This window comes from Bos mutus, chromosome 24, assembly GCF_027580195.1.
Source record: "Bos mutus isolate GX-2022 chromosome 24, NWIPB_WYAK_1.1, whole genome shotgun sequence".
NCBI classification, from domain to species: domain Eukaryota; kingdom Metazoa; phylum Chordata; class Mammalia; order Artiodactyla; family Bovidae; genus Bos; species Bos mutus.
Genome location: NC_091640.1, coordinates 32,989,124 through 33,003,994, shown reverse-complemented (window position 1 = coordinate 33,003,994; position 14,871 = coordinate 32,989,124). Strand labels below are relative to the sequence as shown.

General features: G+C 42.8%; 1 protein-coding gene across 1 annotated transcript in view; it reads left to right on the top strand.

Moving 5' to 3' along the window:
- LAMA3 (laminin subunit alpha 3) overlaps positions 1 to 14,871 on the top strand; it is a 259,483-nt gene that overhangs the window by 52,817 nt on the left and 191,795 nt on the right. The window contains 3 exon segments of the mRNA XM_014479149.2: positions 10,349 to 10,466; positions 11,452 to 11,570; positions 13,097 to 13,267. Of these exon segments, the coding sequence (XP_014334635.2) occupies positions 10,349 to 10,466; positions 11,452 to 11,570; positions 13,097 to 13,267 (408 nt within the window).

Sequence of the window (14,871 nt, the reverse complement as noted above, 5' to 3'; positions counted from 1 at the left end):
AAAAGCACAGCTGCTGTCCAAAAAGTCTCCAAAGTGCCCTACCATTAGTAAGAGCATTGGAAACCCAGCCAAAAGGATGGTTTTAGCCTTAGGTAACACTCTGATGGGAGAAGGCAATGGCACCCCACTCCAGTACTCTTGCCTGGAAAATCCCATGGATGGAGGAACCTGGTAGGCTGCAGTCCATGGGGTCGCTGAGAGTTGGACACGGCTGAGCGACTTCACTTTCACGTTTCACTTTCATGCATTGGAGAAGGAAATGGCAACCCACTCCAATATTCTTGCCTGGAGAATCCCAGGGATGGGGGAGCCTGGTGGGCTGCCGTCTATGGGGTCGCACAGAGTCGGACAAGACTGAAGCGACTTAGCAGCAGCAGCAGCAGCAGCAGCAACACTCTGATTTAGTATCTTAAGAAAGATGTAGCAGAAGGAGAAGGGAAGAAATGTGACAACTAAATTTAGGAAAGGAGCATTCTGAATGCAGGCTAGAAATGAGAATACTCATTTTTAAAAAATAATATTAAAAATATTTATTACTTTATTTGGCTGCACCGGGTCCCTGGCACGCAAGACTTTTGATCTTCATTGCAGCATGTGGGATCTTGTTCCCTGACCAGCGATCGAACCTGGGCCCTTTGCACTGAAGTATGAAGTCTTAGCTACTGACTTGAAATGAGCCTAAAGCTCATTTAGGCTTCATGAGCCTAAAGCTCATGAAGCTTTAGCCACTTCAGCCTAAAGTTCATTCCCCCCATAAAAATGCAGACTAATAAAAAAGGAATATGCTGAGTCAGTATGCTGAGTAGTCTTGGAAAGTCCCAAGAATATTCTAGTGAGAAAAATATTGGCAGAGGGGAGGACTGGAACATGATGGAGGGTGTGGACTTGTTTATGAAAAATGATGATAAATAACATCGTTTAGAATCTGATTTACAGTAAATCATAATCATTGAGAAATACTTTGTTGAACTTCATCATGGTATAAGTCATATGTAGAAATCAGTATTTTTTTAGGAGTTGTGGAGTTTAAAAATGTAGATTCGAGGAGAAATTAGATACCGTGGTTGCTGATTATTGAAGTTGAGTTATTTCAATCTCTTTGCCTTGGAAGAACATGATTATCATTTCCCTTGTCCTGTATAGTTTCTCAAACAAATTCCAGTGCTATTTACTGGTTCAGGGATTGAACTAAATGTCATCCTCAATTTTATTATAAATTAGCAAAAAAAAAAAAAAGTGTGAATGAGGGAAAGTAAGTTTTACAGGGAGAATCAAGTCCTGGACAAAAAAATTCCCCGAGAGTTCAGTGTAGCAATAGAGTTGGATAAAATATTGGACTTCATTGTGAAGGTGAGCTCAGTTCTTGGATTCCAAAGGGCTTCAGCTTATTTAAAGTGAAAGTGTGAAAGTGAAAGTTGTTCAGTCATGTCTGACTCTTTGTGACCCCATGAGCTATGGAATTCTCCAGGCCAGACTATTGGAGTGGGTAGCTGTTCCTTTCTTCAGGGGATCTTCCCAGCCCAGGGATCAAACCTAGGTCTCCCACATTGCAGGCAGATTCTTTACCAGCTGAGCCACCAGGGAAGCCCAAGAATACTGGAGTGGGTAGCCTATCCCTATTCCACAGGATTTTCCCGACCCAAGAATCGAACCAGGGTCTCCTGCATTGCAGGCAGATTCTTTACCAGTTGAACTACCATGGAAAGTAAAAAAAGTGAAATTGAAAGTCGCCCAGTCCTGTCTGACTCTTTGTGACCCCATGGACTATACAATCCTCAGCTTATTTAAAATCACCACCAAATCTATCTGTAAATTTCTAGTTGTGACAAAATGCTCTTGAGTAACATATGTTAATTTCAAACTCTACCCTTTGAGTCTACTTAGGAAATAATATTGAATAGTTAACATCTATAAGGACTGAAAACCATGCTATATGTCTTCAATCACTTTTTTCCTCCAGAGTTAAGAATTCATCAATCATGACATATAGATGCAAATGTTTCACCTTCTCCCTGCCTTTTGATTTTTTTTTTCTTGAAATCTTCCACTGAAAAATAGCAGTCTTGTCATTTTTCAAGTTATTGGAGTGATCCAAATCTTTAGACTGTATTTTGGCTCAGGGCTTTATTGCATGGGGTTATTGTAGTTATTCTTAATGAGGAAGTGAGATATTTTAATTCTCTTTTCCTTCCCACTTCCTACCCTAATCCTTGCCTCCTGGTGACTTGAATCTTAATTCCTTAAAAGGAACCTAGGAAGATGTGTTGTTGGTATTTAAATTCTGGGCAGGCGGTCATGTGGGATACATGGTAGAAATTTGTGCTGCTTCAAAGAATAGGAGGAGGAATGATGAGAAAAAAATTTCAAGACAGCGAGGAAACATGCAGTGGCCAGAACTTGTTAGCAATGCAATGTGTTTTCTCTTAAAAGGAGATTCTAGGGTGAAGGTTCTTTCCCGGGGTGAGAGACTGATCTGGGACCTCTTAGGTCCCTTGCTTTAAGTTTCTAAAATGCTCTACCTTCCCTCAAAGGGGAGCAGGTGCTTTTGGGAAACAGTGAGAGGAGCTGAGGGACACAGTGACTTTCCTCCCAAGCACCCTCTTTCCGATGGTGCCAAGGTCTGCACTTCATAGGGCAGGGTGGTGATAAACCCACAAGAAAGAAATGTCCTCGCCAAGCCATTGGCAGACATGCTGTTTGGACCAGGATTAAAAGGATCTGTTTCAGGCCAGCAGAGCCGTATTTTCGTCACTGGACTTGATTGTTTAATGGGGATTGTATTTCATTTTGTAAGAAGTTTTCCAACAAGATTACTAAAACGGAGTTTAATTCCACTTGACCTGCATTTTTCCGTCCCAATTAAAAAGTTTCTATAACATTCAGTTCAGTTCAGTTCAGTTGCTCATTCGTGTCTGACTCTTTGCAACCCCATGGACTGCAGCACGCCGGGCCTCCCTATCCATCTATAACAGTAGCTCATTCGATAAATTTTTCAACTGGACGTGAGCCTCAAAGGAAACGTAATTGTTTGGTTCTGGATTTTGGGGCTTATTTTTTCATGACTCTTACTTGTATTTTTACATAGATAGTAGGAACATTTGTAATTCAGTTAATTAAAATAAATGTGTTAAAATGTCTCTCTATAGGTAACTTATTAATGACACAGGAAAAGGTAACTTTATAATTAGGAAATCTGGTGGACATCTTAAACAAGTGGTCAAACAGCATCAGTGTTAAGAGGACAGCCTGGCATCCTGTGCCCCCTGGCATGATGCCATGAGAAAAGGATGTCCCATGGGCAGTAATCCTGCCAAAATGTTTACCCTGAATCAGATCATGAGGAAATAATCAGACACATTCAGATAAGGGAACATTTCTGTGATAGAAAGATGTCAGTACCATAAAAGAAAAATCACGGGAGAACCGCTCTAGATTAAAGGAGACAAGAGACTTGACAAGTAAATGCTATACATAATCCTTGACTGCATCCTGGATTGGAAAAATACAATGGGCATTTTTAGGAGAATCAGGGAAACTCAAATATCCAATTCAAGATGATATATGATTTTTGTTTAAATGATAAAAATTTGATGGGCATCAAAATGTTGTTTATGTAGAACTGTCTGTGTTCTTGGAAGATACATGCTGAAATATTTAGGGTTGAATCATAATGATATCTGAAATTTGCTTTCAAAGGTTAGAAAAAGGTATATGTGTGTGTGCAGACACAGAAAGAGAGAAAATACAAATGTGGCAAATATTAACATTTGGTAGGGATATTCATTGTACTGTTCTTTGAGCTTTCCTGTAGGTTTGAGAATTATGCAAAACAGAAAGTTGGAAGAAGCCAATCAGGAAATGCTGCATTGTGGAGCAATGTTTATCAAATTATAAAACTGTGATACCAGATTTATTTCACATTATATCTTAGACTTTTTTGAAGGAAGGTTCCTGTTTCGTTGAGTCAGAAGTTAATTTTGGATGTGACTTTTAATACATTTGCATAATATTTTACAATTTCACATGTCCCATTTAATAAATTTCATTTCGACTCAAAGACATATATTAAGCACCTACTCTGAGGCAACAGGAGTGATTAAGACACGGAGATGTCAGTCTAGTGGGAATGTCATATGAAAACAGATATATGACACAGAGCTTAATGGTGGTTTTTAAAATGGAGAATGTAAAATTTGTATGAAGTGGATATGCTTGTCCCTCACCTATGTATTAAATATCTTTTATGATTGTTTTATTGGAGAAGGCAATGGCACCCCACTCCAGTACTCTTGCCTGGAAAATCCCATGGACGGAGGAGCCTGGTAGGCTGCAGTCCATGGGATCGCTGAGAGTCGGACACGACTGAGTGACTTCCCTTTCACTTTTCACTTTCATGCATTGGAGGAGGAAATGGCAACCCACTCCAGTGTTCTTGCCTGGAGAATCCCAGGGACAGGGGTGCCTGGTGGGCTGCTGTCTATAGGGTCGCACAGAGTCAGACACGATTGAAGTGACTTAGCAGCAGCATGATTGTTTTATATTACGATTTTATGGACAAGGAAATAAAATTGCAAAGTGCTTCAGTGATGGACTTAAGAGTCACAGGACTGGTGGATCAGAGATTTGCTGCTGGAAATTGATTCTTCTCTGCCATTAGCAGGCCACTGCTGAGAACACTTTGGGGCTCACCTCTGTCCCTGTGTTGCCAACGAGCGCCCACCCCCTACCCCCCAAACTAGGTGGTGACTGCACAACTTTAAATCTCCACCCTTCATTCGTGGCATTCATTGAACACCTACTGCCGGCATCTGGGGAGGAATGAATAGGTGCTGGGCTGTAGGAGCTGGAATCTCAGAGGCTTCAGGGTGATGAGCATGAGGATCAGACAGGGCTGGCTCATCCCACCTGCTCTCCCTGAAGGCTTTTAAGTCAAAGTGCCTTGGGCCGTAGCTTTCCAGGTGGCTCAGTGGTAAAGAATCTGCCTGTCACTGCCAGAGACTCAGGTTTGATCCCTGGGTTGGGGGAAGATCCCCTGGAGGAGAAAATGGCAACTCACTCCAGTATTCTTGCCTGGAGAATCTCATGGACAGAGGAGTTTGGTAAGTTGCAATCCATGGAGTTGTAAAGAATTGGACTGAGCATGCATGCCTTCTTATGATTATTATCTGCTTCATTAAAACATTATTTAGGGGTTTCCTTGGTGGTCCTATGGCTAAGACTTTACACTCCGACTGCAGGGGGCCCAGGTTTGATCCTTGGTTGGGGAACTAGATGCCACATGCTGCAACTAAGAGTTCACATGCCATAACTAAGATGCTGTGCAGCCAAATAAATATATTTTTTTAAACTTTATTTAAAAGACTACTTTGTACCTCCACCTAATGCTCATCAGCAACCTTTAAGCCATCTTAGCTTTTCTCATAAACACATGGAGAAAGAATGACAACTCAGTCCTTGTCGGTTACTTTTCCCTCCTTACTTTATCTCCCAAATGTTATTTCTTCAAAAATGCACAAAGCGGCCTTCTCTTTTCTGCTTCGAGTGACTCCATAGCCTGGCGCTTTCTCGTTTCACCAAGGGCCCTCCTTTACATCCGTGAGTCTCAAGTGTCGCTCATGCTGCTTTGAAGTGTTTTGAGTGATCAAAGAGCAATCATAAGTAACTGATAATTTGGGTTAACAGAAGGTGCCATTTAGAAGGCACAGTGTTTAAAACTATCAAGTGGAAGAGAATAAGTCCTTACCTGTTGGCTTAACATACGTGAACCCACTGTGAACCCACTCTGGAGGCTGCCTCTCAGTGCCATCTTGAATCTGTACATTGAGGGGAGGTTGGCGGCCACGCGGGAGAGCTTGGCAGGAAGCACTGCGAGTTGAACCGCAGTGGTGGGGAGAGAGAAGCAGAGTCTGTCCTTGCGAATGGACTCAGGAAGAATGAAATGTGGCCTCCCAGTGTCTGGGCACAGAAACAGGTGCTGAGGCGTCTCAGAATTAAGTGGCTAAGACAAAAATGGGAGGGAAACATTTGCAGTGGAAAGTCCTGTTGGTACGTGATGGAATCCCAGGACTTATTAAACTAGATCTGCGTGGAAGGCTCAGGGAATACTGTGGTGTGTCTTCCCTTGCTAATGTGGGATTTTTTAATTTTTATTTTTTAAAATCTTATGGCCGCACCACTCAGCATGTGGAATCTTAGTACCTTGGTGATGGTGGTTTAGTTGCTAAGTCATGTCCGACTCTTGCAATCCAGTGGACTATAGCCTGCTAAGCTCCTCTGTCCATGGATTCTCCAGGCAAGAATACTGGAGTGGGTTGCCATTTCTTTCTCCAGAGGATCTTTCCGACCCAGGAATTGAACCCTGGTCTTCCTGTATTGCAGGCAGATTCTTTACCAACTGAGCTATGAGGGAAGCCCTTATAGTTCTTAGTTTCTCCAATAGGGATAAAACCCATGCTCCCTGCATTGGCAGATCAGAGTCTTAACCACTGGACAGCTAGGGAATTCCCTCAGTGTCAGATTTTTAAATGCTATGCTGCTTTCAAGGAATCACGCATTATCTCAGAGTAGGATGAAGCAAAACAGAGAGGTTCCCTCTGAACCACCAACACTATTTCATTGATGAGAATTTGTGGTAGCAGAAAGTGCAGCTTTGGAAAACCAATGTACTCAAATATCCATCAAGATGTATTATCACATAGCTCCCTACCTCCTGGCTCCCTGTAATGGAATCTTAGCCTATTTGGAAATAATGATGTTTAGAGCTTCTTTGACAGTTATTTCCCTCAAGATGAAACAGATCAAATATAAGGATTGATCAGGTTTGGTGGCATTGCTAATTATCAGTGAGTAGGGTGTACAAAAGTGCTAGATTTTTACACTGAAATGTGGGCATGTTGCTTCACCTCTCAGAGTCACACTTTCCTCACGTAAAATGCAATTCATGAAATTTCACTTTTATTGTGAGAGTATTTGTGAGATGGTTAACATATATGGTACCTAGAATATCAGATCAGATCAGATCAGATCAGTCGCTCAGTTGTGTCCGACTCTTTGCGACCCCATGAATCGCAGCACGCCAGGCCTCCCTGTCCATCACCAACTCCCGGAGTTCACTCAGACTCACGTCCATCGAGTCAGTGATGTCATCCAGCCATCTCATCCTCTGTTGTCCCCTTCTCCTCCTGCCCCAAATCCCTCCCAGCATCAGAGTTTTTTCCAGTGAGTCAACTCTTCGCATGAGGTGGCCAAAGAACTGGAGTTTCAGCTTTAGCATCATTCCTTCCAAAGAAATCCCAGGGCTGATCTTCAGAATGGACTGGTTGGATCTCCTTGCAGTCCAAGGGACTCTCAAGAGTCTTCTCCAACACCACAGTTCAAAAGCATCAATTCTTCGGCGCTCAGCCTTCTTCACAGTCCAACTCTCACATCCATACATGACCACAGGAAAAACCATAGCCTTACTAGACGAACCTTTGTTGGCAAAGTAATGTCTCTGCTTTTGAATATGCTATCTAGGTTGATCATAACTTTCCTTCCAAGGAGTAAGCGCCTTCTAATTTCATGGCTGCAGTCACCAGAAACCATTAAATCATACACTATTGAATAAATAGGGTCTTGGGGGCATGCTATGATTATAGTATTTTCATGGAAGAGATTAAGAATGTTTAAATTATTATTCTATCCTGAAATGTTGCATTTGTATTCTCTCTTTCTCACATATCTAAAAGCAGTCTTCTCTTGATGTGATCTAAGAGATGTGCCACTTTTTTGGTTGGGTTGTGCTGCATGGCATGTGGGATCTTAGTTCTCAGACCAGGGATCAAACCCCCACCCGCTGCATTGGCAGCACAGAGTCCTAACCACTGGACCACCAGGAAGTCCCAAGATGTGTCGTTTTTAAGGGAAATATATCTGTTCTGATTCTTCAAACTGGGAGTTCTCAGATTTCCTATGAATTCCTTCAATATGTAATAATGGTGCATGTCTTCTGGGATTTATTTCTCCTATCTTTAGGGATTGCTTTATGGTTTTTAGAGTACCTTACCATTCTGAATTAGTTTTTCTCCATGCGACTGGATCATTTTTTCCAAGGATGGGTAGACAATCTGAAAATGTTAATCTGAACCCATGAAGCAGATTTTCCAAGATCAAAGAACAAGTGTTTGGGGCTAAACCAACTGAACTTAGGATTTCTGTAATTGGTATGACAGTTCTTCCTTCCACAGAGAAGGAAGAAATCGGACATCTTAGAGTGAAGGGTAGTCTGTGACCAAGAGTGGAGATGACACAGGAGTCAAAGTGTGGTTCTTGAGACCTTTCAGGAAGGTCCCCAAGCTAGGAGGTCCTTTTTCCTATTATGGATTTATGTGAGGCCAAATTTTCTTCCAGTACTTCAACCAAAACATATTACAAGTATGAGAATCCAGCTGTCTTCTATGAAGGCAGACATTCAAAAAGATCTTAAGGATGTAAATTACATTACATCCTTAAGATGTAAATTCATCTTAAGGATGAAAAGCCACTGTTTTCACTATATTTTTTTATGCTTTTAAAAATATATGGTATTTTTCATAATATATGGTGTTTATGTTAACATGCAATGGTTTATTATTTTAAATGCATAATAAAAATATTTTGAATTTTTATCAGCTTTAATTTTTAATATGGTCCTTATTAATTAACAGTCATAGCCCACTTAAACAAAAGCCTTTTGAAGTCCTCAATAATTTTAAAAATGTTAAGGTGTTCTGAGACTAAAATTTGAGAATCATCATCCTAGAAATTTTGGCTTTGACATTGAGTTTAGAACATTTACAATTAGCTACTAGTTCTGAGACTTAAAAAAAAAAGGACACCTACCATACTATTATATGTGAACAATATAAAAATGAAATCCCTTGGTTTTTTCCCACCCCCTAAGGAGTCAAAGGGTCCCACAGGGTCTGAGTACTGCCTCCCTCTCTAACTAGTTGAACTCATTATCGAAATGGCTCTACTGGGCTAGTTTATAAGGTGGCAGAGTCCTCTTTTTTTTTTTTCCTCTGCTCAAGGTCCCAAAGTTAATCAGTGGTGAAGTTAGGACTTGAAAACTAGTGGTCCAGTTTCATGGTCCATTCTACTGATAGTTGTGGAAGCCCACTCCAGAAAGCCACAGTGCTGAGTGCTATTCACTCCCAGCAGGAACCCGTGAGAAAATTGGAATTGTTTAGGAGACGAGAAAAGCAAGACTAAATGGTGATAATCTTGTCCATGGTCATGCCTCTATTAAGATGCAGCTATACCAAAATAATAAATTCATATGCATCAAAGGACTAATATATGGAGATTATTAGGCTTTTTTTTTTTTTTTATCTAAGCCCAAATCCTTCCTGTTCTCTTGCACTTCAAGCCTTTTTGCATTTATGTCCTCATCAATTTGCCTGATTCTGGAAGGTCCATTGGCCTGCTAAATAAATTTACTTTATCAAATAGGGCTGGCAGAGTTCTGTTCTCAAAGTCACTGTTGAATCTGTCCCCTGGGGTTGGGGAGTACGGGGGGTGGGGATAATCCTCACTCATTAACATGTTAGCATATTTGTTTAACACCTGTGTTCCTTGTCATCCTAGGCTCTTTGATAAACACATAGATTCTCAGGGTTCACAGGCAAGCCAGATGAGTTTTGAGGGCAGGGGCAGGAGTAGCCTGCAAGGACTCCTGGGGTCCATCACCGAGGCATGCTGGGGTTCCAGGATGGGAGGCTAAAGAATCTGGACCAATGCTGCACTTCATCTCTTTCATACATTGGCACTGTCCTGGCCGCGAGCAAAGAGTGATGAGGATGAGCAAGAAAATCAATGAGGGGGAGAGAAATCAGGAGAAGAGGTGATGAGTGGAGATGACACAGGAGTCGGAGATGCTCCTCTCTACATGCAGCTGCTCAGGTCTCATCCTGCAGCCATGAGCTCTCCAAGACCTGGACCAGGGCCATGTCACTCCTGGGAGATGCTTAGGGCTGTACTGTCTTCTCCAGGTCTTGGAAGAGCTTAGCACATGATGACTGTTGTTGGACATCAGACATCTCTGAATGTACAGACGTGAAGATGCCTTGCAGGCTGGTTGAAATTCAAGGGTATAATGATTAAGATGTGGCAAAGATTAATGTCTAGATTCAGTGGAGGAAGAAAAATGATGACTTGGGGTGTGAAAATGTTAAGCTGGAGAGGTCCAGTCAGCAGTTAGAAACAGGGCCTGGATCTTGGGAGGGGTGTAGCTAGATGTGCCAGCTTGGGAACCACCATCCCATAGAGATGGTGGAGGGTTTGAATAGACAAAGTGAGTTGAATAACTGTTTATCTTTTGCTCTATCAGCTTTTCCAGGTGGCCTATGTTTTAATCAAATTTGCAAATTCTCCTCGCCCTGATCTTTGGGTCTTGGAAAGATCTGTTGACTTTGGAAGCACCTACTCACCTTGGCAATATTTTGCTCGTAAGTAGTCTTACCCACCATGTTATGAGGGGTTTAAATTATTTACAGCAGATCAAGACTGTAGGTTTAACTAGAAAGTTACCCTTTCAGTGTGGTGCATCAGGGGCTGGTCTGTTTTAACTTTCTAGCTTACCCTCTGAACATCCGTTTCTCAAGCATGTGTGCGTGAGTACCAGGGATACACATGTATAACTGGGGTTGAAATACCTCTTACGATAATGGTTCTTGCTACTATTCAGGGCGAAGCAGTGTATCTATAGGGCTTCCCAGGTGGCGCTTGTGGTAGAGGACTTGCCTGCCAATGCAGGAGACATAAGACATGCAGGTTTGATCCCTGGGTCAGGGAGATCCCCTGGAGGAGGGCATGGTAACCCACTCCAGTATTCTTGCCTGAAGAATCCCATGGACAGAGGAGCCTGATGGGCTGCAGTCCATGGGGTTGCAAAGACTTGGGGCACTACTGAAGCGACTTAGCATGCATGTATGCAGTGTATCTGTAACTGGGCCAGAGCTTCATTCCATTTCCTTTTATGTAGAACTATGAAGTAAGTTCCATCTTTATGGATCCTGCCTTTTCACGTTACTTACCTTGACCTTGTCATCTTCACTAATGAAGAATGTCTGAGTGTCTGAACCCTGTGATGAATTGAAGTGGACCGGAATCTTGCTATAAAGGCATTAGGTTTTCCAGGAATGCTCCTTAGAGGGTAAACTTGTCTAAGGAAGAGTGAAGATTTAGAATGAAATCTTCAGACTATTCCTGTTGAAAGTCGCAACAGGGCTTTCAGTGGCCAATATTTAAGTGGCCTGAAATGGCTTGGTTTTTCTTTCATGAATTAAGAATTTTATTCTAAGATTCCATCTAAATATCTTAAATGCTTCTCTGGTCTTTCCCTTTTTGTGTATTTTCTTAAAGAAACATAAGATTTAAGAACTTTAAAAGAGGACAATATTTTATTGTACAATATTAACGTTTCCTTCCTAGATTCTAAAGTAGACTGTTTGGAACAGTTTGGGCAGGAAGCAAACAGGGCTATCACCCGAGATGATGATGTACTTTGTACTACGGAATATTCCCGGATTGTGCCATTGGAAAATGGTGAGGTAAGTAGCTTTGGGAGGCCTTGAGAGATAAGACTTAAATATGAACATGAAGATGCACATTTTTTATAATTGTGAAACTTGCATTTTCAAGGAAATTTAACAGATGGAAAGAAACCAGGTTGAAGATGCCCAGACTGAGTTGCTGGAAATTCTTTTTTTTTTTAATTGAACTATAATTGACATTGGAAATTCTATTTGAAGTCTTTGATTTTTCTTGGGAAGTCCGGATTCTGACTCCAAGGCCCATAGGTCTTAGATTCTCTTTTCTGTTGGAATATTTAAAAAGTGGATCACTGGTGATTGTGGTGAAGACCCCTCCCACTGCTTCACAAACACCTTGTCTCCCATAGGAGTAGGGGGATGATGGGGTGGTGGCAGAGCTAACCCTCATCCTTTTTGGCAGGATCAGTGTCATTTATCGGGGAGGGTTGCATGTGTTCCTTGTGAAGTCAGCCAGGCTATTGTTAGGGAAGATGAGAAAATAGCGTGGTGGGCATCAGAGAATTCCATGGAGTTTCAAGTGAGTGGCTTTAAAGGGTGTCAGTCTCATTCTCCTTAGGTAGGGAGATCTTTCTTGAGCAGCTGTATACAGTATCTTCCAGTGATGGGTCAGTGGTTCATGTCTTAATAAATGAGACTTGGATTTCATCTCCTCAAGCTTTAAAACAAAACTTGGGTGGTCCAGTGGTAAAGAATTCACTTGCCAATGCAGGGGACATGGGTGTGATCTCTGGTCTGGGAAGATTTCACATGCCCCAGGCCAACTAAGCCTGTGTACTGCAACTCCTGAGCCCACACTGCAGAGCATGTGCATTGCAACAAGAGAAGCCACTGCGTCGAGAAGCCCTCCCACCACAGCTAGAGAACAGCCCTCGCTCACCGCAACTAGAGAAAGCCCATGGGCAGCAACAAAGAAGCAGTGCAGTCATACATAAATAAATTTAAAGATAAAAAAAAAATAAAAGCAAAACCTGGGTTTTGAATAGATTTCTTTGTCCCCATTCACTGTTTATATCCAGAGACTTCCTTTTTTCAACCTCATTTAGGTTTTTAGCTTCCTTTCTTTGATGCAGCTTGACAAAAATTGTTTCCTTATTTTCATAGATTTAAACATTATACTTCCAACATCTCATAGTGTTTATAGCTCCACAACATGGATACAGCAAAGGGTTTGTGAAAGGAAATGATTTACAGAACCCAAGAGCCCAGGCTTTGAAACATCAAATGACTCAAAGAAACCAAGAGTTTTGGAGCTTTAGTTGTGTGTGTGCTAAATCACTTTAGTCAGGTCTGACTCTTGGTGGACTGTAGCCCGCCAGGCTCCTCTGTCCCTGGGATTCTCTAGGCAAGAATACTAGAGAGGGTTGCCATGCCCTCCTCCAGGGGATCTTCCCGACCCAGGGATTGAACCTGCATCTCTTACATCTCCTGCATTGGCAGGCAGGTTCTTTACCACTAGCGCCACCTGGGAAGCCTTTGCTAAAAGGACTTTTTTTCTCTATGTGTGTGTGTGGTGGGCCTTTTAGGTTGTGGTGTCCCTGATAAATGGTCGACCAGGTGCAAAAAACTTTACTTTCTCCCACGCCCTGAGGGAATTCACCAAGGCCACAAACATCCGCCTGCGTTTTCTCCGAACCAACACCCTTCTTGGACACCTCATCTCCAAAGCGCAGAGAGATCCAACCGTCACCCGGCGGGTGAGTAGTGCTCTTCAGCGCCAGGACAGCAGCTTTTGGTACTTTGTTGAATTCATTGCCTCCAACTCTTTCAAGTAAGCCGTTTTTTTTTTTTTCAAATTGGAGTTTAGTTGCTTTAGAATGTTGTGTTAGTTTCTGCTGTGCAGCCAAGTGGATCAGTTTTATATGTACATAATCCCCTGCTTTTTAGATTTCCTTCCTATTTAGGTCATCACAGAGCATTGAGTCATGTTCCCTGCGTGCTACAGTAGTTCTCATAGTTACCTGCTGCTGCTGCTGCTGCTAAGTCACTTCAGTCGTGTCCGACTCTGTGCGACCCCACCGACGGCAGCCCACCAGGCTCCCCCGTCCCTGGGATTCTCCAGGCAAGAATACTGGAGTGGGTTGCCATTGCCTTCTCCAATGCATGAAAGTGAAAAGTGAAAGTGAAGTCGCTCAGTCGTGCTGGACTCTTAGCGACCCCATGGACTGCAGCCTACCAGGCTCCTCTGTCCGTGGGATTTTCCAGGCAAGAGTACTGGAGTGGGGTGCCATTGCCTTCTCCGCTCATAGTTACCTAGTTGTATGTATATGTCAATCCCAATCTCCCGATTCATCCCACCTCCCTTCCCCTTGGATGTTCGTGTGTTTGTTCTCTACATCTGTGCTTTTAAGTAAACTTTACAGCCAGTAGTGTCAGAGGCGTAGGAGTTGTTCTTGTCTGAAATATGAGATGCAGTTTAGAAGTTTGGCTGTTAAAGACAAATCATCATATTCAAAGAAGATGAAAGGCAAAGATGACAGCCATCCTGGTATTAGTCTGCTGTTACAACAAATAGTCCCCAAGTGCCAGAAATGAATACAATAAAGGTTTAGTTTTTGCTCATGTCACGGTCTGATATGGGGTCAGTTTCTATGAAGAGCCACAGCCATCCTAGGATGTCAGACCCCAGGTGGTCCTTGCATTCCCTGCATCTGGTCAGCTGATGAGGGAAAAGAGAGAGAGCATAGGGAGGGTGAGTCTCCTAACCACACAGCTCACTGCCATTGGCAGGAACTGGTTGTGGGACCCTTGGACATGCAGGAGGCTGGGTAATGCAGTGGAGAAAAGCAAGGGGTACAGGCATTGGTGAACATCAGTACTTTCTGCCAGTGTTAGGTGGCCATCCCTCACTCTCAGTGTCAGGACAGTCCCCTGACTCCTGGGCACAGAGGGTATCAGCAGAATCAATACCCCTAGTTCATTCTCCTCCCGTCCTCTGATCCCCTCCCCGGGCCTCCCAGTGGTCAAATCTAGCAGGAGGCCGAAGGAAAAGAGACCCTTATCATCCCGTAAAGTTCAGCCCCTGAGCAAAGGGCAGAATGGAGAGGGGTGCATGCTGGACTTGGGAGGGTGAATGGAAGATGCCAGCTCTATTTTATAGAGTCCGGCTTCTTATGTAGGTAAGTCAGAGAGCTGGGAAAGGAAGGGAGAGAGAAAACTCAAATTTCGCTACCGTTTTGAGTTTTCCGAAAAAGCTAGTCCTCTGGAGTGTGGGTGGCCTGTTTGCTACAATTTCAGCCCCCTTAGCTGTCTCTGAGCTGCTGTATGTGGGAACTACAGCTGGATCCGAGGGTGGAATTTA